Here is a 26,521-nt window from a genome sequence, read left to right on the forward strand (position 1 = left end):
GGGCTTGAGCTACCATTGCTGCCCCTGCTGCTGCTGAGGTGCTTATCTTGATTTTTTTTCTCCAGAAAGGGCGGCTGGTTGGGGTGGGTTGTGACAGTGCAGGTACTCAGGACCCTGCAGAGCGGAGTGGGTGGCTCTGGCATAGAGGAGCCAGGCAGGGAGGCAGGACGTCCTGTGGGAAAGGAGGAGAGAAGAGAAGAAGAAGGGCTGGCTCAGGCTCGGGCCCCTGATGGTGGCTATTTTTATCTCCCCTAGCTGAGTGATTGGGGACAGCCGGTAAAGGGAAAGATGCTTATGGGTGCGGGAAGAGACACGGCGCGGGATGAGGCCCAGAAGCTTCACCGGAAATGGCTGAAGCACCAGGCCTTCATGACCGAGCTGGCCCGCAACAAAGAATGGCTGGCCAAGATAGAGCAGGTGAGTGGAGAAGGGAGGGGAGAGGATAGTGGGAGGAGGTCAGAGAGGGCAGGTGAATGGAAGGTGCTGGGGGAGGGTAGTGTGAGCACATGATTGAGAGAGGGTAGTGGGTGTGTGCGTGGGGGGGTAGCAGTGTGTGTGTGTGTGTGTGTGTATGTGTATGTGCGTGTAAAAGGGATGATGGGCGATAAGACACATCGGTGGATGGGGTGTTGGGGGGGGGGGGCTGTGTCATTACTCCATTTTGATTACTTAGCCATGAGTAAACTGTAAACACATTTTCTTATATGCTTCTACTAAGGACATCCAGAATTTCAAGTTCAAGGTTAGAAATGTGAAAGCCGTATTGTTTTCTGCATGAATGGTGCAGTAAATCATAAGAAAGGTATTTTTCCATTGCCTTTTCAGCTACGTACTAACATTGGATTCTATTTGCGCAGTGTTTCCTCCTCAAAATATTTCTTATTAAGAATGGATGAAACCTGTGAACAACTTGACAGCAAGTGGGCAATCTCTCAAACCTGTGTGATACTGCCAACATTCATGGCCTTGTTTTATGAATATACCGCCCAGTCTTTATTAATAGCGTAGTTCTGTACAATAGGAAATTGTTTGTATGGTAACTAGATAGGCCTACAGCAAAAACATTTATTTAACCTTTACTTAACTAGGCAAGTCAGTTAAGAGCAAATTCTTATTCACAATGACGGCCTACCCCGGCCAAACCCTAACCCGGATGACGCTGGACCAATTGTGCAACGCCCTATGGGATTCCCAATGCCAGCATCCCAGTTCTCCACTGCTGTCAACAGTGAATAGAACCCATACCTGGGTCGTGTTCAGTAGAGATAACATTTTTCGAAACAGGAAGAAACTGGGAGGTACTAGCTGAACTTGTCCAATAAGAACAAGCGTACTTGAACCACACTGCTGCAGAGAGGCCTGGTGGGAGGCTCATGTGGGTGATCCATTTTTGAATCAGTTGATTTAACCCAGAATTCCAAAATGACCCCTAGCCCCTACACCTAAGGCACTCCTGTGGAACTGGAGGATGGTATATAGGTGTAAGTAATATGACACAAATTCCACACAGCCAATCAGAAGGCATGGTGAAGCAATTGCCATACCCAATCCTTTCAGATCTACAAGGGTTAAGAGTCCATTTAGAATAAATGTACCCATTCCAGGAAATGGTCTGTGTGGTTTGTAAAAGTTTTTAGTGCAAGTTATTTGATTGAGGGCTAGGCAATACTGTGAGAATTATCTTATCTAGCCCACATACCCTTTTGAATGCTTTCTTGACCACTGTTGCGTCAATTTATTGAGGCCCATCAAGAGAGAAATACAATAGATTGGATGTGAAAACAGCACTTGATCAACATGGTATGTAGGATCTAGCTAACTAATTATTGTGGATAACAGTATTTTAAAAGCTCTATGAGTTAGTTAGATGTCTTGACGTTAAACATGAAATGTTCTGAGCTTTTTTGCAAGAACTTGATTTAACCTCAGTTGGCGTACATTTTAAGATTGATATTTAACGGATTGCAATGCATTCTGGTAAATCTGTTTTGTTATTGTAGAGGTGTACTGAAATTATTTATTCATCAAGCTCATAAGCAGAGTATTTATCTTTTCACTTCCAAAATTACATTGAATGTTATGGCATGATAAACTCGATCATCTCTAATTTACTAAAATGATTCTGTTGCTATATATCCAAATGCAGAAGTTATTGATCACACATTTCATTTAAATCTAAATGATTTGCCACTAAGATGTTAATATGATATAGCAGAGGTTAAACGTGAAGTGGTGAATGAATGATTGAGACTGAGAGCCCCTCGCCATACCATACGTATCAGAATGCTCACATGGCCATCTTGCTTGTCCATGCATGAAATGTGTCATGCAGTGTACCATGCAAGAGTACCTTCATGAGCCTGATGCTGCTCAAGATTCTGTCCTGCAGCCAAAGGCAAAAGGGCTTTGTAGAGGATCCAGGTTTGACGCCCTTTTCATAAGCACGTCTTTGTTTATTCTAGATGTGGCTGTAAAATTAAATTGGATTATATTATAATAGGAAATAACTGTTCAATCCAAAAGGGAATAAAAGTAGTCAGAGGAGATGTCCTTAGTTGGAGCTGTAGTACCAAACAGTTCATCTCCATCCGTCCAACACTGACAAATTTTTGGAAAGGCCAGGGCCATGTTCACTAGGACATGACGTTCTACTGAACAGGCATGCCTCTCTGTCTTGAAGAGTAGGGATTGGAGCTGGTTCTTAAATGGTTGATTTTTGGGAGTAAGGATGTACTCGGTGCTGGTGTGTCTGTTTGTAGAGTAGCTATAATATGTACATGCATAAAAAAGCCCTTTCATATTCAGTATCGGATGTTAGTGACATACATTTCATACCTGTGTAAGATTTACTATCTTGGATGAAAGCATCTTACAATTAAGTATGCATTGTTTATTATTTACATACATCTACAAATGGCTGTGAAACGTCTACTAGTGGCACAGAGAGGCCCTAACTCTAGAACAACAGCTCTGGTCAAAGTGAAAATGGAGTGAAAATGGATACCAGCTCTGCTTCGGAATCGTCAGGCTATTCGTTTAACCTCTCATGCCAGACACCAGATAGATACAGTACATCGAATGAGTGGACATGGAGTGCAGAAGATGGCTGCTCTGTCTGTGGTGAATGCATCCACAAGGCTGACTAGCGGGGTTTCTCAAGGGCTCTGTCTCTGATAGCCCCACACAGAGTGTTACAGAGACCCTCATGTCTCGCTACTCTCACTAACATCACTTAATCGGCCCCCACCTCTCCTTCTTCCTCTCCCTCTCTCGTTACCTGGGAGACTGGGGAGAAAAGATTATGCTGCGACCTGGTGCGATTAGAAAACTCTGTGTCCTTTGGGAAGGGTTACCGCCCCGGCCCCATGCCTCTGCTCTCCCACTGTACTTACTCAGCAGATGGGCCTGAGCCCCAGCTTGGAGCTCTGAGCTGGGGCTGGGCATGAGCTCGGAGCTCTGATCTGAGGCTTAGGACTGAGCTCGGACCTCTGAACTGGAGCTCTCTCTGTGGAGGCCTCTTCAGTCCCCTGGGGACGCTTGTCTGTAGCAAAGAGAGGACTCTGGGTTTTTACTTAAGGCTGACCTTGTGGCAATGCTTTGCCAATGGCTCAGGGGTCAAACGCTGTGTAAACATAGAGACAACACAAAAATACCTATACATCTCGAGCATTTTACACTGTTTAACAAAAGAAGGATCTCATGTCCGTTGATTTGGTCTGGTGTAGCTATTTTTAAAATATTGGTTTGTGAGTCTGAATTTTAGTCATGGTGTTGTTTTGGTTTCTCAGAGTAGTAGCTAGAATCTATCTACACACCAGTGGAGGCTGCTGAGGGGAGAACGGCTCATAAAAATGTCTGGAATGGAGTATAATGGATGGAATGGAGTGAATGGAATGGTATCAAACACATGAAATCGATGTCTTTGATACCATTCCATTTACTCCATTCCAGCCATTATTATGAGCCGTTCTCCCCTCAGCAGCCTCCACTGCTACACACCCACTTGAGAAGCCATGTAGAGTGATTCCTCACGAAACCCAGACAAAAGAAGACCATGATTTTGGGGATTTTCACCAAATGGAATCCATAGAATAGTCCGTTAAACAAAGGATTGTTGACAAATATTTGACATTTGTATCTCAAAGCATAATTGAGAAATACTTTATTAAAGTTGCCATATTAATTATGTTTTGGCCTTACCCAGGCCTCCTTTAATACTCTATAGTGTTTCATCTGTAGGTGCTACAAAGCAAACATTAGTGTCATATCCCACTGGGCACAGACATCAGTTCAATGTCTAGTTTGGATTTACATTTGGTTGAGTTGTCAACTAATGTGAATTTAATGTGAAATCAACAAAAAGTGTCACCATGCCATTGGATTTAGGTTGAAGGTTGGGTGAATAGAAGACTAAATGACCCTTGTGTTGATGACTTTTTGCAAATCCAATTAATTTCTCACGTTGATTCAATGTCATCACATAGTTTTTTGGTGTTGAAATGATGTGGAAACAGCATTGATTTAACCAGTTTTTTCCCATGAGTAGTATTTGCATTTCAAAAAGTTATTTTTTTACAATTATTGGCACCCCTGTTTTCAATATTTTGTGCACCCTCCCCTTGCAAGGATAACAGCACTGAGCCCTTTTCTACAATGTTTTATTAGATTGGAGAACACAATTGGAGAAATCTTAGACCATTCCTCCATACAGAATCTTTCCAGATCCTTGATATCCTTCGTCTACCATTATGGACTGCCCTCTTCATTTCAAACCACAGGTTTTCAATGGGGTTCAAGTTCGTAGACTGAAATGGTCATTGCAAAATGTTGATTTTGTGGTCAATTATCAATTTCTTTGTGGATTTTGATGTGTGTTTGGGGTTATTGTCTTTGTCTTGCTGGAAGATCCACCTGTGGACAAGCTTCAGCCTCCTGGCAGAGCCAACCAGGTTTTTGGCTAAAATGTCCTAGTTACTATGTACTTGGTCGAGTTCATTATGCCGTTGACCTTAACAAGGGCTCCAGGACCAGCAGCCCCATACATCAAAGATCCACCACCATATTTTACAGTAGGTATGATGTTCTTTTCTGTATATGCATCCTTCGTTTGATACATACCTGCCACTGCTATGTGGCTAAAACCTCTACATTCGTCTAATATGACCATAGCGCCTGTTTCCAATCCAATGCTGTTTAGCAAACAAACTTAACATTTGTTGGTCACTCTTAATAAATAAAAAATTCTGGCAACCCTTACAAAGAGCATATTGGCATGGAGGTGGCATCGAATTGTAAATTAAGGGATTTGGTGACCCCGAGATGGGACCAAGTATTGCAATTCTCCAACTTTGGCCCTTGGATTTTTCTTTGCCTCCAGAACCGTGGGGACAAGATACACATGCATCCTCTATCAAGAACGTTTATGTCTGTTCCAGTTGTTTACACTTCTTAAATTGATTTAAGTGAAACAGGAAGCCATGTAAAGCCACAATTCAATGTCTTAAGTTAATGCAGATTTAATTTTGTTTGATTTCATTTATAATAATGTTTAGGGTGGCCAATCATTTGGACACCTCTCTTTTTGAGAACAAAAGTATTACTTATTAAATAAAATGTCTTTATATGAGCAATTGTATTAGTGTAAAATAATATATATATTTTTTTTTTGCATACAATATTGCTTAGTATTTGTGTTATTTGTTTTATACATTATTTTTTGCTAATCTTTATCAATCGTGCCATATACACATGGTGTATATGTGTATGTACTGTAGGAATGTATTGGTCCCATGTCTAATGTATTGCCCTGACATCCTCCTCTCCTTTGCTCTTCCTCACTCTCCTTTCATATCTCCCTCTCCTCCTTTTTCTATCTTTCTGTCTTTCTCATTTCTCTCTCCTCTCCATTTCCTCTCCCCTCACACTGATGTCTCAAATCAAATCAAATCAAATTTATTTATATAGCCCTTCGTACATCAGCTGATATCTCAAAGTGCTGTACAGAAACCCAGCCTAAAACCCCAAACAGCAAGCAATGCAGGTGTAGAAGCACGGTGGCTAGGAAAAACTCCCTAGAAAGGCCAAAACCTTGGAAGAAACCTAGAGAGGAACCAGGCTATGTGGGGTGGCCAGTCCTCTTCTGGCTGTGCCGGGTGGAGATTATAACAAAACACGGTCAAGATGTTCAAATGTTCATAAATGACCAGCATGGTCGAATAATAATAAGGCAGAATAGTTGAAACTGGAGCAGCAGCACAGTCAGGTGGACTGGGGACAGCAAGGAGTCATCATGTCAGGTATTCCTGGGGCATGGTCCTAGGGCTCAGGTCCTCCGAGAGAGAGAAAGAAAGAGAGAATTAGAGAGAGCATATGTGGGATGGCCAGTCCTCTTCTGGAGGACCTGACACACATGTCTCTTCTTCCTTCACTCTCCCTGTGTGTCCGTGAAGACGAGGGAGAGGGGAGAGAAAGAGACCTAGCCTGCTTTCTGCCGGCTCTGCATTATGAGAGGAGGAGAGAGAGGCAGAGAAAAAGAGAGAGGGAGAGAGAGCGAGGGAGAGAGAGAAAAAGAGAGAGGGAGAGAGCGCTAGCAGCAGTTAAGCAGAGAGACTGTGCCAAGAGGAGAAATGCAGCACTGCATTATGAAAGCCACAGGATAGGCCCAGCTTGCTCTGAGAAACCTATAGGAGAGAGCTATACAGGAAAGGAGATACGAGAGAGAGAGAGAGAGAGAGAGAGAGAGAGAGAGAGAGAGAGAGAGAGAGAGAGAGAGAGACCAAGATTTACAGGATGAAATATGTTGTGTTCTGGGTTACTATGCATTTCCCTGCAATAGTCCAGTAGATAGCAACACCAGTTATTATAATTTAGTAAGGTATTCAGAACAAAGGACCAATTTGATCCAAGCTTTTCTTCAAACGGGGTTGACTTGAAAACAAACATTGCACTGGGCAGGTCTCTTATTAGACTTTTGGTTTTGAAGGTCTGCTACGTGTGTACAATACAGGACTTTGTCAGTTTCACTGCACATTTTCCCTTTGCTTCCTTATGGCTGACTGACATTCAGTGGTCCTTGATAGAGATGACGAGGAAACGTCTGATATGAACGCTTGTCATAGGAAACACCTCCTGTTCCTCTCAGTCGGAGCATGGGAGGAGACTTTGCATGCGGATTCTATTTCAGGAGACTTGGAGTGGAGCCACAGAGAGAGCTCCATCAACATACACACAAACACACACACACACACACACACACACACACACACACACACACACACACACACACACACACACACACACACACACACACACACACACACACACACACACACACAGAGAGAGAAGGAAAATGCCACAAGCTTTGATCTCTCTCTCCACATCTACACTCCCCTATGTATTTATTTGGAAAGTGAAGCTAAGATGTTTAATATGGCTCTTTACCACCATTGTGGATTTAAAATCAAGTGTTTTATATGGGGCGACAGTACAGAATGCCACCCCTTATTTGAGGGTATTTTCATATACAGTGCCTTGCGAAAGTATTCGGCCCCCTTGAACTTTGCGACCTTTTGCCACATTTCAGGCTTCAAACATAAAGATATAAAACTGTATTTTTTTGTGAAGAATCAACAACAAGTGGGACACAATCATGAAGTGGAACGACATTTATTGGATATTTCAAACTTTTTAAACAAATCAAAAACTGAAAGATTGGGCGTGCAAAATTATTCAGCCCCTTTACTTTCAGTGCAGCAAACTCTCTCCAGAAGTTCAGTGAGGATCTCTGAATGATCCAATGTTGACCTAAATGACTAATGATGATAAATACAATCCACCTGTGTGTAATCAAGTCTCTGTATAAATGCACCTGCACTGTGATAGTCTCAGAGGTCCGTTAAAAGCGCAGAGAGCATCATGAAGAACAAGGACCACACCAGGCAGGTCCGAGACACTGTTGTGAAGAAGTTTAAAGCCGGATTTGGATACAAAAAGATTTCCCAAGCTTTAAACATCCCAAGGAGCACTGTGCAAGCGATAATATTGAAATGGAAGGAGTATCAGACCACTGCAAATCTACCAAGACCTGGCCGTCCCTCTAAACTTTCAGCTCATACAAGGAGAAGACTGATCAGAGATGCAGCCAAGAGGCCCATGATCACTCTGGATGAACTGCAGAGATCTACAGCTGAGGTGGGAGACTCTGTCCATAGGACAACAATCAGTCGTATATTGCACAAATCTGGCCTTTATGGAAGAGTGACAAGAAGAAAGCCATTTCTTAAAGATATCCATAAAAGTGTCGTTTAAAGTTTGCCACAAGCCACCTGGGAGACACACCAAACATGTGGAAGAAGGTGCTCTGGTCAGATGAAACCAAAATGGAACTTTTTGGCAACAATGCAAAACGTTATGTTTGGCGTAAAAGCAACACAGCTGAACACACCATCCCCACTGTCAAACATGGTGGTGGCAGCATCATGGTTTGGGCCTGCTTTTCTTCAGCAGGTACAGGGAAGATGGTTAAAATTGATGGGAAGATGGATGGAGCCAAATACAGGACCATTCTGGAAGAAAACCTGATGGAGTCTGCAAAAGACCTGAGACTGGGACGGAGATTTGTCTTCCAACAAGACAATGATCCAAAACATAAAGAAAAATCTACAATGGAATGGTTCAAAAATAAACATATCCAGGTGTTAGAATGGCCAAGTCAAAGTCCAGACCTGAATCCAATCGAGAATCTGTGGAAAGAACTGAAAACTGCTGTTCACAAATGCTCTCCATCCAACCTCACTGAGCTCGAGCTGTTTTGCAAGGAGGAATGGGAAAGAAATTCAGTCTCTCGATGTGCAAAACTGATAGAGACATACCCCAAGCGACTTACAGCTGTAATCACAGCAAAAGGTGGCGCTACAAAGTATTAACTTAAGGGGGCTGAATAATTTTGCACGCCCAATTTTTCAGTTTTTGATTTGTTAAAAAAGTTTGAAATATCCAATAAATGTCGTTCCACTTCATGATTGTGTCCCACTTGTTGTTGATTCTTCACAAAAAAATACAGTTTTATATCTTTATGTTTGAAGCCTGAAATGTGGCAAAAGGTCGCAAAGTTCAAGGGGGCCGAATACTTTCGCAAGGCACTGTAGAAATGAAAGCTCTTTATGTATCTAATCCTCCCATTTGAAGTTACAGTGCCTTCAGGGAGTATTCACGCCCCTTGACTTTTTTCACATTTTGTTGTGTTAAAGCCTGAATTTCAAATATATTCAATTGAGATGTTTTGTCACTGGCCTACACACAATACCCAATAATGTCAAACTGGAATTATGTTTTTAGAAATGTTTAGAAATTAATAAAAATTAAAAGCTGAAATATCTTGAGTCAATAAGTATTCAACCCCTATGTTATGGCAAGCCTTAACAATTTCAGGAGTAAATATGTGCTTAACAAGTCACATAAGTTGGACTCACTCTGTGTGCAATAATAGTTTTTGACATGATTTTAAACACTAACATCTCTGTGACCCACACATACAATTATCTGTAAGGTCCCTCAGTCGAGAAGTTAATTTCAAACACAGATTCAACCACAAAGAAGAGGGAGGTTTTCCAATACCTCACAAAGAAGGGCACCTATTGGTATATCATTTTTTAAAGAAGAAGCAGACATTGAATGTCCCTTTGAGCATGATGAAGTACACCCAGTCACTACAAAGATATAGGCGTCCTTCCTAATTCAGTTGCCGGAGCAGAAGGACACCGCTCAGGGATTTCACCGACTTTAAAACAGTTACAGACAATAATGATGAGTGAGAATGTTACAGAGGCATAAATATCATACCCCCCCAAAAAATGCTAAACGCTCCCCTTATTGGTAATGGTGAGAGGTGCATGTTTTGGGGGCATGATCTTTGCGCATCTGTAACTTTCTCACTCATCGTTATTCCAGATTCATTCATGATTATCACGTTTGCATCCACATTAGAAGTATTAAGAAATATGTTATATTCTTGTTTACAATAAAAGTGACTCCAAAATGACACAATACATTATTTACCACTCAGTTCTATTGGGCAGAACATAATCCAAAACACAACCAAAACCATCTGTACCATGTATCCAAAAGGTTTGCAGTGTCACAAGCTTTGTAGTCATTGCGTGCTAGGAATATGGGACCAAATACAAAACTTTAACTAAATGTAATACACTATAAGGGAATTTGTCCAAATAATTATGGCAACTTCAAATGGGGTGACTAGATACATAAAGTGTCCAAACAGTAAACAGATACACTACATGACCAAAAGTATGTGGACGCCTGTTCTGTGAACATCTCATTCCAAAATCATGGGCTTTCCACTAGATGTTGGAACATTGCTGCTGGGAGTTGCTTCCATTCAGCCACAAGAGCGTTAGTGAAGTCGGGCACTGATGTTGGGCGATTAGGCCTGGATCGCAGTCTGCATTCCAATTTATCCCAAAGTTTCAACAGCCAAAAGTGTTCAAGTTCTTTCACACTGACAAACCATTTCTGTATGGACCTCGCTTTGTGCACAGGGGAATTGTCATGCTGAAACAGGAAAGGACCTTCCCCAAACTGTTACCACAGTTTGGAAGCACAGAATCGTTTAGAATGTCATTGTATGCTGTAGCATTAAGGTTTCCCTTCATTGGAACAAAGGGGCCTAGCCCAAACTTTACAGTTGGCACTATGCATTGGGGCAGGTAGCGTTCTCCTGGCATCCGCCAAACCCAGATTCATCCATCGGACTGCCAGATGGTGAAGCGTGATTCATCACTCCAGAGACAGCGTTTTCCACTGCACCAGAGTCCAATGGTTGCGAGCTTTACACCACTCCAGCCGATGCTTGGCGTTGTGCATGGTGATCTTAGGCTTGTGTGCGGCCATTCCATGAAGCTCCCGACAAACCATTCTTGTGCTGATGTTGCTTCCATAGGCAGTTTGGAACTCAGTTGTCAGTGTTGCAACCGAACACAGACAATTTTTACGATCCACGCGCTTCAGCACTCGGCGGTCCCGTTCTGTGAGCTTGTGTGGCCTACCACTTCACGGCTGAGCTGTTGTTGCGCTGAGACTAGACATTTCCACTTCACAATAACAGCACTTACAGTTAACCGGAAATTTGACAAACTGACTTGTTGGAAAGGTGGCGTCCTATGACGGTGCCACGTTGAATGTCACTGAGAGCATCATTAAGGCCATTCTACTGCCAAAGTTTGTCTATGGCGATTGCATGGCTATGTGCTCAATTTTACACACCTGTCAGCAGCGGGTGTGGCTGAAATAGCCAAATCTACTACTTTGAAGGGGTGTCCACATACTTTTGTATACATAGTGTATGTATGGAAATACCCTCAAATAAAAGGTGACATGCTTTACTGTCGCTTCATACTAAACATTTGATCTCAAATCTAAAATGCTGGAGCAAAGAGCAAAATTAAAGTTCTAGCTTCCACTGTCCAAATAAAAACGCCTTTTGACATTTCTTGGGCCAATGTGGCCTTGCTCATGTATTGACTTAGATTCAGGGACCAAGATTATAAATTAACCACACATTTGTTATAGCCCAGAGTTTGAGCAAAAGATGTGACATTTGGGGTTGTCTTGGTGTTTTTGACCAGACATAACATCGGTTGTTCATTCAAAAGGTATTTGTCTTCTTTTTCCTAAACAACCTTTTAGTTAGGGTCATGACCTTTAAACTAGTGGTGATCGGGTTATTTCTCTGTTTTTAAACAACTAATTGACCGACGTCGGTTAAATTATTTCGATTCCATTTATTTCAGTTTTTTTGTGTGAGCTCAATCCGCACATTGCAGTTTCTCTAGAGATAACTCATATCCAGCCTGAACTGTGCGATGTAGTAGGGAGTTGTAGTTTCCAACAGGCCAATATTCTACATAGTTTAGTGCATAAAATGGGTAATTAACTACAATGACCATAATCCATTGCTCGTCTACTTGTCCAGTCTATTTATTTTAGGCCTGCTACTGAAGAGAGAAGAATCCAGGATAGTGAGGGGATATAGAGAGCAGCTGCTGCTTCACGATCTCACCTGAAAATACATGATCTAAGTGATTGATAGTTGGCAGTCATAAAAGTATGCCTTTTTACTTTGAAGAACTACAAAATAGTGATTTTGTCAGACAGCATAGGCAGCAGTTCTATAGAAATGGGATGACTTGGAATTAAATAATAAAGTCATCAAATAAACAAATGTAATATACACAACTGAAATATTTTATTAAAGTAATGTGAATAAATGATGGTTAATAAGTGATAAGCAGTAATGGGCAGTCACTACCACCATGGGACTTTGATTGTTTTATTTATGTGTTGTTAAAGCATTCAACCCACATAATTGAAAGCGAAAGCGAAAACCGCGATTGTTTTTTAGTAATCGAACCGAAACTGAACCGACCTCAAAAAGCATTAATTGCTCAGCACTACTTTAAACAGAGACCGTGCTGTGCTTTTCTGTGGTGACTTCAAAGGATTATGCTTTGAATGACTGGGAGCCGTAGCCTTTTATTGAGACACTGTAGACTTGTGTGCAGACACAGGATGATTTTCATGGAATTCATGTAAAATCAACCTAAAATCAACCTGATTGAAAAGCTTGCCCTACAACCAAGCATCTTTAAATGGCCACGATGAACAGAAGTATGACATTACGGAAGATCAATCCACCTACGCATAGACAGCAATAGAGAGACAGGAAACATTGTCTATGTTTCAATCTGCTGCAGTCATCCTGCACATTTCACACTATGCTTTGTTAGTCAGATCTGGTCATATTAGGCTTGGGTTTAATCATTTCATATTTTCTGGCATTATGCACTAAAGAGTAGTACTGTATGGAGATTGTAGCCTATATCTGAGAGATGTTCAGCATACTGTACTAAACGAGGCAACAATCAGCACAGCCAGTGAGTAACATCCCTCCAAGGGAAAGCTGACATTATACTAGTGCACATGTTGGAGAGAACCATGAAATCTCTCAGTTGAGAAATCCGACTGTTCATTACTTTATTTAACATCTGAGTTTGATTTTATCACAGTACCAGCAGGGTGCCTTTACCGTTACGATAATGGTATACGATTTTAAAAAACGGCATATCAACTGAACTACCTCAGCTTATATTTAACCATACAAACAGTGAAATGAATTGTTGGCCATGTAAATGACAGTAGTTAGGATAAACTAAAACTAAGAAAATAACTTTGGTAGTGCAGATACTGTATGTAACCACCGTTCTCTCTCGCTCCTTTATGTGCCTTCAGGAGGGTCAGGAGCTGATCGATGAGAAGCCGGAGCTGCGTTCGGTGGTGCAGCAGAAGCTGGAGGAGATCAGGGAGTGCTGGACGGACCTGGAGAGCACCACCAAGGCCAAGGCCCGGGCTCTGTTTGAGAACAACAAGCCAGAGCCGGTGGTGAAGAGCTACTCAGACCTGGACCACCAGCTCTCTGGCCTGGAGAAACAGCCCCCTCAGCTGGAGCAGGCTCACCATCTGCCCACCTTCAATGAGCAGCTGCATAAATTCCAGGTGTCTATCTGTGGAGGCTGCTGAGGGGAGAACGGCTCAAAGTAATGGCCGGAACACAGCAAATGGGATGACATCAAACACCTGGAAACCATGTGTTTGATGTATTTGATACCATTCCACCTATTCCGCTCCAGTCATTACCACGAGCCTGTCCTCCCCAATTAAGGTGCCACCAACCTCCTGTGGTGTCTGTTTACTGTTACAGGTTGTTTTTTATGTTTTTTGTTTAAAGGCAGATATTTTGTGACAAAGACTTTGTGCTTTGGACAACTTATATCAGAACATGGAGACTACATTTACGATTTCAACTACATTTTCCATGAGTTTATATTTACAATCCATTCTACTGTCTGTTAATGCTATAGAAGCCGTTGTTGTGATTTTTCTGTGCCAAGTTCCCGCCCACCAGCCACTAGGTTGGTTGACATTAAAGAATGAACCGTATGCTTTGTTCTTAAAGCCGTCTAACCCATTACATAACGTTGAAACACAACACACACATAAGAAAATAGCTGAAAGTGCTGTTCAAGCCCATGTGCTGTGTGTTTGGGGCATCAGTCTCTCATCATCTAGCTCTAACATGACCTTTCCTTCTCTCGGGCTGGCCTTCCTCAGTCTCAGATGGGGGACTTGTACAAGGACGTAGGGGAACTAGGGTCCTTCCAGGGGGTGTGCCTCCCGCAGCGAGGCAGCCTGGAGAAAGGCGGGGAAGGAGAAGGGGGTGAGCAGCCAGCTGTGGTGGAGACCCGCATCGTGCGCCTCATCGAGCCCCTGAAGGAGAGACGTCGCATTCTGCTGGCCTCCAAGGAGATGCATCAGGTCGCCCAGGACCTGGAGGAAGAGATAGTGAGTGACTGACACACTTCATTACTCCATGGTGCCTCCAGCCTTTCTTACTCTCTATCTATCCCTCTCTTCCTGGCATAACTTAATCTATCCATATATTCAGTTTGTTTCTATCCTATAGCCTCATAAGGTCTCTAATATGTTTTTCTAAATGTTTCTTATGTTATGTGGCCAAAGGTTTAATATGTCTCCCATCCTTGATCAATTAAACCACCAGGCTCTCCTATCAATGAGATAGGTATGTACAGACAGTCACTGATGACAATTTGCTGATGTTATAGCTGTGGATCCAGGAGCGGCTTCCTATGGCTTCCTCTAAGGATTACGGCAACAACCTGCAGAGTGTTCAGCAGCATGTCAAGATCAACCAGGTGAGAGACAGATTACCTCTATACAAGAACACAACACTATCTGCTCACAGCACAGTATCAACTCAATCACTAGCCTTGCTCAGCTCAGACCTTACACTCCCCACAACACTAAACCATGGTTGTGTTCAGTAGAGAACACCGCCACACATTTTTGGTGAAGGAAAACGATAGTACCGTCCCAGATACTACCTCCCATTTCACTCTGTTTGGAGGCGTTTTCTTCCAGCTGAACATGACCCCTGTCTCTTATTGGTCCGTCAGACGCTGCAGAGGGATCTGCAGGGTCGCCGGGCGCGGGTTGAGGAGGTGTTGGACCGGGCGGGGATCATCGCCTCTCTGCGGACCCCCGAGGTGGACTTTGTGCGCGAGGGGGCAGGGCACGTGCGTCAGCTTTGGGAGGTGCTAAGGCTAGAGGCGGAGAGGAGGACTGTGATGCTGGATGTGGTGCTGCAGGCCCAGCAGTATTACAGCGAGGCGGCCAAAGTCGAGTCCTGGCTGGCAGGCCAGAAACTGCACCTCATCAGCGAGGAGAAGGGTATGGTACGTATTGCTGGCATTGTATCATGAGACTGAACTGACAGGGTGGGCATGAGACTGGCCCATTGGTTAGTGCACAGTGCTCCAGGAGGACTTTTACCATCATTTGTCTGCTGTGCCTTTCTTTTACAAACAATTTACATCTGAGTGATGGTTTGTTTGTAAAATGTATGTATCTGTGAACACGGATTTGGTCCCTAATATGAGGTCTCTCTTGTGTAGGACGAAGCAAGCACCCTGCAGCTGCTGAAGGAGCACCTGGCCTTGGAGGCGATGGTGGAGAACTACGCTGAGACAGTGGGCATGCTCTCCCAGCAGTGTCAGAGGCAGCTGGAACTGGCACACCCAGACAGGCACGAGGAGACACACTGACAGTCACTCTCAGGCTCAGACTAGATCTAAACACATCCTTCAATGATACCCACAAACAACGGCTAATTTATTAGTGGAATTTTACCATAGACCGTGGAGCAAATAACATGATCTCAGTTTGTATAGGCTACAAAATGTCAGTGAATGATCAGTTCTCTTACTGTCTACTGTGTAAACATCACCCTCAATATCCCCTCTCTCTGTGGCAGTGAGGGGATCACCAAGCAGCAGTCCCACATAGACCGTCTGTACGTGTCTCTGAAGGACATGGTGGAGCACAGGAAGACCAAACTGGAGCAGCAGTATTGGATGTACCAGCTCAACAGAGAGGTGGAGGAGTTAGAGAAGTGGATCACTGAGCGGGAGGCCGTTGCCAGCTCCACTGAGCTGGGCCAAGACCTGGAAGATGTCACGGTCAGTCTGTCAATCAATCAGTCAGGCAATCAATCAATCAATTGATGATTCATGTTCACAATCAGTCCCTGGCAAATTGCATTGTCATGTGTTTATTCAATAAACATAATTTTATGTGAGTATTTGAGTTTTCAAGTGCACCATAAACACAGAACTGAGTGAGACAAAACAAAATGCAATAAAGCATCAATGAAATGAAAATGTGAAATATGATGCCCTCTATAACTTTGGTCCCAAGCTTATTTTGGTCTCTCTCTCACACAGATGCTACAAGAAAAATTCACCAAGTTCTGCTCAGAGACCAACAGCATAGGCCAACAGAGGATGGAGCAGGTGAATAAGATGGTGAACGAGATGATAGACTGCGGCCACACGGACGCGGCCACAATCGCTGAGTGGAAGGATGGACTGAACGAGTCATGGGCCGACCTACTGGAGCTCATGGAAACCCGAGGACAGATGCTAACAGCATCATACCAGCTGCACAAGTTCTTCACCGACTGCAAAGAGGTATAGCTCAGTGTTTCCACAAGATTATTTTAGGCGGGGCACATAGGCCCCCAAATCAACATCAAGGTCCTCGTTAACCAAAATTTTTAAGTGAAACCAATTGAATCCAAATAAATGTAGGCAGAGGGAAACAGAGCTAGGCAGGGAGGCCTGACCTGCCTGTACAATTGTGAAATAAACCCTAGTACGGCTCGGCTGGATATATATTAGATAACATCAGACAGCGTAATGTTTTGAGCTGCTGGTAGACCGTAGACAGTGTTGACACTGTGGTCTTGCCATTATCCTGATGTGTGAGGTACTATTTCTGAGGGTCTTGTGATGGTGATGATGCTGTCTGTCCTGTGCTGTGCTGTGCTGTAGGTCTTGGTTCAGATTGCTGGGAAGATGAGGCAACTACCAGAGGTGAGGGCGTGCCAAGCCAGCATCGCCAACCCGGCCACGCTGCAGAGGCTCATGCGCTCTTTTGAGCACGCCCTCCAGCTGCTTGTCTCACAGGTGAGTGTAAATTCCTCTATGACCTTGAGGAACATCAATGCTCTCTGGATCTCCTCTAACACCCATCAGTCAAACAAGTAATTATCCTGGAGGGCATAAGTATGTTACAGATGTTAACCCCAAGATACACAGTGGAGCCGTAAACAGAATAGCATTATGCGCACAGTAGCAAAGATGAAAGATATTGTGCACGAACTCGAGTCATACTTTTGCCTCAACCTTAGCTAGCACACCTGATTAACTTGGCTGTAAACTAAACTGACGACCAAATGATTTGAGATGACAGAGGCATGTCCTGTGTGGTACTCCAGGTAAGGCAGCTGCAGGAGAACGCGGCCCAGCTGAGGGCCATCTACGCCGGGGAAAAGGCAGAGGCCATCATGAGCAAGGAACAGGAAGTGATGTCAGCATGGAAGGAGTTGCTGGTTTCCTGTGAGGCCAGTCGTGTGCAGGTCACCTCGGTGACAGACAAGGTCCAGTTCTTCTCAGTGGTGCGTGAGCATCTCATGTGGATGGAAGGCATCATGGGACAGATTGGAGGGGACGACCCCAGGTAAGTAATTGAAGGTCTCCTTACCTGAACTGAAGTCTAATTGTCAGCCATTTTGTTAATCTCATACCTCTGATACTTGACTTGAGAAATAGGCTCTGCTTAATTTACGGGTAAAAAATAACTGTATCTGTAATGTATATGTAATGTTCTATTTTAGTTACCATTTCAGCACCCCTAGTTGAGCTAATTCCTTCTTGGCTTGCACATACTGTAGGGTGTATGGTCCCATTCATGTTATGCAATAACGCTCTCTTTACTGCCTAGTTTAAAAATAAAACGCTTAGCCACCTTGACCTGAATGTCTTCTGCCATTCAGTTTTTGTTTACAGTATTTAAGTAGTCCTGATTCTTCTTTTAATTTATGTATGACAGGATGTTCACATCGCTCATTTACTCTACTTTCTACAGCTAGTTTCTCAGTACACTAACCAGGCACTTGGCTAACATTTCACACATACACTTTACATACTACTGAACTAAGCCAGGCCAGCATGTACTTCGCTGGCATGTTTTCAGTATGTATCCACCATATAGTTACTAGAACCATGCTGGAAAGGACGACTTGAAAATAAAATATCCAAGCCAGCACAAGAAAGTATGGTTCGAACCGGAACGATATGGTGTTATAATGGTAATAGTGGCCCCTCTCTTCACTGGACTCTTCTTTTCTGACATTTGCATGGTCCTATTTGCATGGTCCTATTTGCATTTGCCTGGTCCTATGGGGTGGCATCTGCCAGGGATTCGTCCTCTGCGGAGGTGATGATGAAACAACATGGTGAGCTGAAAGCCAAGATGGACGGCCGCAGTAAGACCCTACAACAGTGTGTTGAGCTGGGAAAGATCCTGTTGGCCGCAGGCAACCCAGCAGCTGAGGAGGTCAGCATCACACACAACACAACACACTGTTTGCACCAAAACCACACAGCCTCACATACAACACAACACTCTGTATGCAGCAAAACAACACAACACTCTATGCAGCAAAACCACACAGCCTCACATGCAACACAACACACTGTATGCAGAAAGACAGGTTGAATCAACGTTGTTTCCACATCATATCAACATGTGATGACATGGAGAACTCATTGGATTTGTAAAAAGTAATCAACATAAGGGCATTTTGTATTTTTGTCACCTAACTTTTAACCTAAATCCAATGGCGTGACATCTTTTGTTGATTTCATGTTGAAATATTTGACAACTCAACCAAATGTAAATCAATACTAGACATTGAACTGACATCTGTGCCCAGTGGGTACACAACACACAATGCAGCAAAACCATATTTCAATCATGCAGTGTTATTGTAACTAAAAAAGAACAATAGATATTGTATAAGTGTGTCGTCAATGATGTGCGTAAGGAGGTGTATCACTTAACCTCATATGATGATGAATGAGATTCTCTGTCAAGACTGACTTAAAATATTTTGATAAATTGTCATTACGTTACATTTCCTATAATCTTGAATGCACCCTGTCTCTCTCTTTCTCACTCTCTCTCTCTCTCCACAGATAAAGGAGAAGTTGGACACACTCCTGGCTAAGCAGAAGGATCTCTCTGAGAGATGGGACAAACACCAGGAAAAGCTACAGCGCAGTGAGTGACTCACTACACTGTAAGGCACTGTGGAGGGAGCACAAAGAGCTCTCAGGCAGCACTGCAGAATTTTTTATATGGAAGGAAGGAAGGGCTCGTGCTCAAGAGAAGTACTGGTTTTAGATCGTGCCTCAGCGAATGGCTTTCACTATGAATATTTATGTGTGTGTGTGTGTGTGTGTGTGTGTGTGTGTGTGTGTGTGTGTGTGTGTGTGTGTGTGTGTGTGTGTGTGTGTGTGTGTGTGTGTGTGTGTGTGTGTGTGTGCTTCAACAATTATTTCAACGTGACTAGACTAGACGACACGTTACAAAACAGTACAGCCATTTTTTTCTTGAGTGGAACATAATTACAAATAATATTTACACTGCAAATTGGTCACAATAATCCCAAACAGATATAATATTTGACTAAAACATAATAATTTCAAACCTTGCTTAAATTTGTATATGATCACGTCTCTCTCTATTATGTGTGGGAATACTTGGGATCAGAAATCCAAAATGTAAATCACTTGGAGCTGATTTCCTGTTGTTTTACAGTCTTTTATGTCCCCAAAAAATAAATAATATATATTTTTATACATATAATTACTTTTGGCTCAGAAAACTTGGGGAGCCAAATAAAACCACTGGCCCGCCGGGCCACCAGTTGGGGAACCCTGACCTAGCATTAGAGTTGAGATAACCACCTGTAACTTTCATGTAAATCATTCATGGATGTCAGTGGGAGACAAATTCATGCCCATTCAGCATAAATGTGTACAGTATATGAGCTTTGGTTAATGTTAAAAGACTTTAAGAACTATCGAATTGCGCATGCCCATCTCTTCTTCTTTTCTACAGAGAAGGATCAGTTCCAGTATGCCCAGGAGACGGTGAAGGCGGAGGCCTGGCTAAAGGCCAAGGAGCCGCTAATCAACTCTAGCTCCAACTCCAGTCAGGCTGGGGGTGCTGGAGGAGAGGCCCAGGCTCAGACTGACGAGGTGGAGCAGCTCATCCTCCGCCACGAGGCCTTCCGTAAGGCTGCAGCTACCTGGAAGGAGCGCTTCAGCTCACTGAGACAGCTCTCCAATGTAAGCTCTTCTTTAGATAGATACAGACAGTCTACTGTAATGTACCACTGGCTCGTCATTGTTGGCACTGTCTGGTGACAAAGCAGAATTACTTAAGTCTTTGCTTATGCCTGTTATCTAACATAGAGTACCAGTCAAAAGTTTGGACACACCTACTCATTGTTCTTTATTTTCACTATTTTCGACATTGTAGAATAATAGTGAAGACATCAAAATTATGCAATAACACATATGGAATCATGTAGTAACCAAAAAAGTGTTACACAAATCAAAATATATTTTAGATTTGAGATTCTTTAAGGTAGACACCCTTTGTCTTGATGACATCTTTGCACACTCTTGTTATTCTCTCAACCAGCTTCACCTGGAATTATTTTCCAACAATCTTGAAGGAGTTTCCACATATGCTGAGCACTTGTTGGCGGCTTTTCTTTCACTCTGTGGTCCAACTCATCCTTCTCGCTGCTTCACGGTGGGAACTACACATGCGGATATCATCCGTTCACCTATTCTGCGTCTCACAAAGACAGGGTGGTTGGAACCAAAAAATCTCACATTTGGAGTCGTCAGACCAAAGGACAGATTTCCACCGGTCTAATGTCCATTGATTGTATTTCTTGGCCCAAGCAAGTCTCTTCTTCTTATTGGTGTCCTTAAGTAGTGGTTTCTTTGCAGCAATTCGACCATGAAGGCCTGATTCACACAGTCTCCTCTGAACAGAGATGTGTCTGTTACTTGAACTTTGTGAAGCATTTATTTGGGCTGCAATTTCTGAGGCTGGTAAATGAATGAACTTATCCTTTGCAGGAGAGGTAACTCTGTGTCTTCCTTTCCTGTGTCTGTCCTCATGAGAGCCAGTTTCATCACAGCGCTTGATGGTTTTTGCGACTGCACATCCAAAGTTCTTGATATTTTCCGGATTGACTGACCTTCATGTCTTAAAGTAATGATGGACATTCGTTTCTCTGCTTATTTGAGCTGTTCTTGCCATAATATGGACTTGGTCTTTTACCAAATAGGGCTATCTTCTGTATACAACCCCTACCTTGTCACAACACAGCTGATTGGCTCAAACGCATTGAGAAGGAAAGAAATTCCACAAATTAACCTTTAACAAGGCACACCTGCTAATTGAAATGCATTTCAGGTGACTACCTCATGAAGCTATTTGAGAGAATACTAAGAGTGTACAAAGCTGTCATCAAGTCAAAGGGTGGCTTGTTTAACACTTTTTTGGTTACTACATGATTCCATATATGTTATTGCATAATTTTGATATCTTCACTATTATTCTACAATATAGAAAATAATTTAAAAAATAAAGAAAAACCCTTGAATCAGTAGGTGTGTCCAAACTTTTGACTGGTACTGTATCTGTTAGGATTTTGTTTTCTTTCTTAGTCAAAGGGTTTCGTTCAGACGTTTGATTAAATAGCTTACAAGACAAAAAAGGTAATTTAAGTACAGTTTGTCCAGTCTAGTTTGCCAACTCTATACCTGATAATTGTTTTGCTGTTATGTTTTTCATTACTCTTCACTGCAATCTTGACTTTCAGGCAGAGAAGCTGAGAGAAGAACAGTGCAGCAAGCCTGCCCCAATGCCACTCTCCAGTCGGAGGATGTTCCCATCGTCCTGCCTCACTCCGACCTTTCCCCTTGCTACCTCAACTCTGCTGAGGCAGACGGTCCAGCTGCATATTGAGCCCAGGCCCAAGCAGACTAGTCTGGGGATGGCAGCCTCTGCCTCCACTGCAGCCCAGAGGTTGGGTTCTACCATGGCCAGCTACACTCCTGTCATGAATGGCTCCAGTTACCATGGACTGGACCATCAGAGCAGCAGCGGGGGGTTGGAGAGTTCTAACTACCCTGGGCTAAACCATCAGGCCTGTGGAGGTGTGGACAGCAGCTCCAGTTACCTTGGAGTGAACCATCAGACTGCCCCCCCGCCAGTGGATAGTTCTGGCTACCTTGGACTGAACCATCAAAGCAGTGGGGGTATGGTTAGTCCAGGCTACCTACCTCAAAATCAAAGTAGTGGTGGTATGGGTAGTCCAGGTTACCTGCCGCAAAATCAAAGCAGTGGGGGTATGGGTAGTCTAGGCTACCTGCCGCAAAATCAAAGTAGTGGGGGTACGGGTAGTCCAGGCTACCTACCGCAAAATCAAAGTAGTGGGGGTTTGGGTAGTTCAGGCTACCTGCAGCAAAATCAAAGTATTGGGGGTATAGTTAGTCCAGGCTACCTTGCGCAAAATCAACACAGTGGTGGTATGGGTAGCTCAGGCTACCTTGCACAAAATCTAAGTAGTGGGAGTATGGGTAGTTCAGGCTACCTGGCTCAAAACCATCAAAGCAGTGGTGGTATGGGTAGTTCAGGCTACCTGGCTCAAAACCAAGGTAGTGGGGTTATGGGTAGTTCAGGCTTCCTTACGCAAAACCAATGTAGTGGAATTATGGGTAGTTCAGGGTACCTTGCGCAAAATCAAAATAGTGGTGGTATGGGTAGCTCAGGCTACCTTGCACAGAATCTAAGTAGTGGGGGTATGGGTAGTTCAGGCTACATTGCACAAAACCAAGGTAGTGGGTGCATGGGTAGTTCAGGGTACCTTGCGCAAATCCAAGGTAGTGGAGGTAAGGGTAGTTCTAGCTATCTGCCTCAAAGCGGTGGGGTCATGGACCCCAAAATGGCATATGCGTGGCAGCATCTGAAAGCCGACTGCATGCAGCCCAGGATCAACCATATCCACAAGGCTGTCAACCCCCTCCTGGAGGCCAGCAGGGCGCAGAGGGAACAGTTTGGGGACATCCCCATGGTAGACATGATCGGGCCAGAGTCCGGCCTGGAGCTCCTCCATGGCAGGCTTCAAAGGGACCCCCGCGGCAGCCGCTCCGACCCCCAGATGGACCACCTGCGGCGGGAGAGGGAGTACAAGCTGGGCCGCCAGACCTCCAGTGAACAGGAGATCCAGGCGCGGCTCAACGAGCTGCCAATGATCGTGCGTCAAGAGCGCTATAGGCGACGCCTGGAGAGGCAGTCGTCCAGCGAGCAGGAGGGCAGTGGGAAGGCGAGGACACCAAAGCAGGACGACTCCAGCGACATGGAGTCAGCCAAGGAAGGCTCTGACAAACGCTCAACGTGAGTCCAGGACTGCCTGGTCATAGCCTTAGCAGTGATTCCCTGTGCTGTCTGTTTTTGTGGCAACTCATTTCACATGCTCATTACAAAAACAGTTGTGTCTTGTCAGCAATGTCCACTGTGATCCAAAAGCTTTGATTTGGAAGGTTTTGATTATATTCCCTGTTTGGGTGACTCATGGCAGAAACTGTCTCATTGCAGAGAGAAGAGAGCCACCACAATGGCTGAGATTGTGGAGCAGGCCCAGGAGAGAGAGGCAGCACAAGTAAGTTATTTCACATGGATTTAACAGTATTTCCTATTTTGGTACATTTATCTGGTGCACATTTTATATTTAGTTTTTGTATAGTGAAGATACAGTTTGTTAAGCCACACAGGCCGGATTTCTGAATGACACACCTCTCTCCTGTCTGTTCCAGGCCAGAGGGGAGACATACCGCCCCACCAGCAGCCTCTCAGCACCCGTGACCTATGAGCGCCCGCGCGCCCGAGACCGCCCCAAACCCCGCAGGAGACCCCGCCCCAAAGAGCCTGAGGAGAAGCGGCGCTCTCGCTCGGCTCCAGCCCAGAGTCCGGCGCAACTCTTGCCGCCCTCACACACTGCCCACAACGAAGGCTTCCTGTACCGCAAACACGACTTTGATGGCCAGCAAAAGAGTCCCAGCAGGTGGGCTATCCACTGACTCATACACACCACATACCACACCACACACTTTACCACACCCACCCTACTACACACCACACACATAACACACCACAATGCACACCCCACCACACACCCCACCAAACACCACACAACACCCCCCACCACACACCGCACAGAATTAAACGGTTACTGTAGATTACTAAAGAATATATACAGTAGTCTATTGCCATACTCTATAAATTCACTTTGGGAAAAAGAAGAAACACGCATATGTTGCACAATAAGCTGTTCTTGTTTTGCAGTAAGTCGTGGGTGAACTTGTATTGCGTGTTGTCAAAAGGAGAGATCATTTTCTACAAGGACGCCAAGAGCATCACCACACCTTACAATGAAGAAACCCCACTCGACCTGAGCGTCTGTATATGTGATAGCACCATGGGATACAAGAAGAAGAAAAATGTCTTCGTTATCAAGTATGGCTTGATGAAGAGGATATTTTTTTACTCCAACTTACTCCTTATTATAGCATATCATTATTTTGTTCACCTCAAAACTTTTGAGTATCTTTAAAATCCCTGACTAGAGAATAGACTCTTGGTAATTCCATAACAATGACTGTCTCCTTTCTTCTCCAACAGGAAAAATGATGGCAATGACTATATTTTCCATGCAAAGGATGAGGTGAGAATGCCTGTGATGAAAATGAACATGTTTCATCTAATGTCTTAACATCAATGATTTACTCCTATTAGAGAGCTAGATAGGCCACCTCTCTGTGCAGAACTCCTAAGTTTCTTCCTACAGTAGGTTCCTTCCTTCTAGGAAGTTTTTCATGGCCACTGTGCTTTCGCTTCTGCTTTGCTTGCTCTTTGGGGTTTAGACCGGTTAGCTGTAAAGCACTTTGTGAACTCTGCTGATGTAGAAAGGGCTTTATAAAATAAACATATTTTGATTGATTTATTGATAAAATTACTAGTCTTGCTTCTTGGTTTTGTAGAATCCCTAACATTCCCATGTCTCTGGATGCACTGTTGCAGGAGGACCTGAAGGCTTGGGTCACTAACATCACCACCAGTATAACTGAACACGAGGAGATCGCCAAGTGGGACAAACCCACGACCTCGTCCACAGATCCCGACCGCTCGGAGAGGAAAGAGAAGTCAGAGGGTGACGCAGATGCCAGGTCAGAGAGATCTGAGATGGGAGGAGAGGTGGAGGAGGAAGAGAGGTCTGAGAAGGGAGAGGGGTCCGAGAAGACAGGCGAGGGCTCCGAGAAGGCAGACACGTCGGAGAGGGGTGAGATGGCAGAGGGAGGGGCAGGGGGCTCCAGCACGTCAGGGAAGAGCAAATGATCCCCGCTAAGTGGAGGAGTGGACTGCATCCAACCATCTGCCCGCTCCATCCTAACATTACCCTAAGACACCAGACGGTGGTGAGCAAGCGAGACGGAGGGAGAGTGTGTGCATTTTTGTGCATATCTTCTCTCTCTTTCTCTCTCTCTCTATATATCTCTCTGTCTCTCTCTCTCCCTGTGACATCCTGAGGCTTGTGTCCTTGGACTACCTAATGTTAACTGTGACAGACTGATCTTTCAGCCCCTATCCCAGGCAAAATACATCAATGCTTGTATTGCATTTTGGCCCTTGCTGGTAGGTTGGAGGATGGTGGAGATGAACCAGCGCCACCGTGTGGTCACAGGCATTCATCACAGTCACAACTCATTGATAATTTATCTCTTGGATTCACAGCATCTCTCAGTATATATATATATATATAATATACCTATGACTGACTATGTAATGCTCTAGAAAAACCCAAGCAATGGTGAATGAAATGTCTCACAATATTTTGAAAACGCTTTTTTTCTGAAATAATATACTTTTTTATTTCTTCTCTATGTTTGAGAGAGAGGGAAAGGAGACAAGAAACAGTTCCTTATTGTTAATTATATGATTGGTCACATTCATCATCAGCTTGTTTCCAGCAGGTCAGCAGCACCTTAAACACTTTCAACACATCTGTGTATACTCAGCATATTGACATTTCAAACTCACCTCATCTCTATATCTGAGTCATGCTGTCATGATGGAATGCTGGTATTACCTATGTGTGTTAATAATGGAATTGATCAACACACGTGTTTCTCTTCTGAACTTTTGGATTAATCGTGCACAGGCCCATGGCATGCCAGGAATAAAGGTGAACTAGGGTTGCCAACGTAAGCAAAACTCAATCACCCCCAAGAGTCTATTTGAGGAGGCAATGCCAAACTTAACCCACTTGTAGTGCCAGGCCTGTGTCTACATCTCACTTATTAAATCTAACCATCCATGGCATGACATTGTATAGTGCACCTTTTACTTTAATGAAAAGTAATGTTCTTCATGGTCTTGA

The 26,521-nt window shown here is 43.8% G+C and overlaps 1 protein-coding gene across 1 annotated transcript; it reads left to right on the forward strand.

Annotated features, from left to right (window-relative positions):
• LOC139423084 (spectrin beta chain, non-erythrocytic 4-like) lies at nt 1-25,490 on the forward strand. Its single transcript, XM_071174726.1, has 19 exons — nt 1-417; nt 13,306-13,569; nt 14,185-14,415; nt 14,697-14,786; nt 15,048-15,326; nt 15,546-15,676; nt 15,905-16,109; nt 16,374-16,619; nt 16,983-17,117; nt 17,429-17,670; nt 18,411-18,549; nt 19,191-19,275; nt 20,119-20,348; nt 21,905-23,481; nt 23,683-23,746; nt 23,901-24,148; nt 24,430-24,600; nt 24,766-24,808; nt 25,165-25,490. Exons 1-19 carry the CDS (start codon nt 289-291, stop codon nt 25,477-25,479), a joined length of 4,824 nt encoding a protein of 1,607 aa, XP_071030827.1. The 5' UTR covers nt 1-288; the 3' UTR covers nt 25,480-25,490.
• The last annotated feature ends 1,031 nt before the right edge of the window (nt 25,491-26,521 follow it).

Source organism: Oncorhynchus clarkii, chromosome 12, assembly GCF_045791955.1.
Source record: "Oncorhynchus clarkii lewisi isolate Uvic-CL-2024 chromosome 12, UVic_Ocla_1.0, whole genome shotgun sequence".
Lineage (NCBI taxonomy): Eukaryota > Metazoa > Chordata > Actinopteri > Salmoniformes > Salmonidae > Oncorhynchus > Oncorhynchus clarkii.

Excerpts from the sequence above, each read along its gene's own strand:
- LOC139423084 (XM_071174726.1), top strand. The coding sequence starts at position 289 with ATGCTTATGGGTGCGGGAAGAGACACGGCGCGGGATGAGGCCCAGAAG. Across the intron at positions 14,787-15,047 it reads AGCATGTCAAGATCAACCAG|ACGCTGCAGAGGGATCTGCA; the intron begins GTGAGAGACAGA and ends TTGGTCCGTCAG. Across the intron at positions 24,601-24,765 it reads AAAAATGTCTTCGTTATCAA|GAAAAATGATGGCAATGACT; the intron begins GTATGGCTTGAT and ends CTTCTCCAACAG.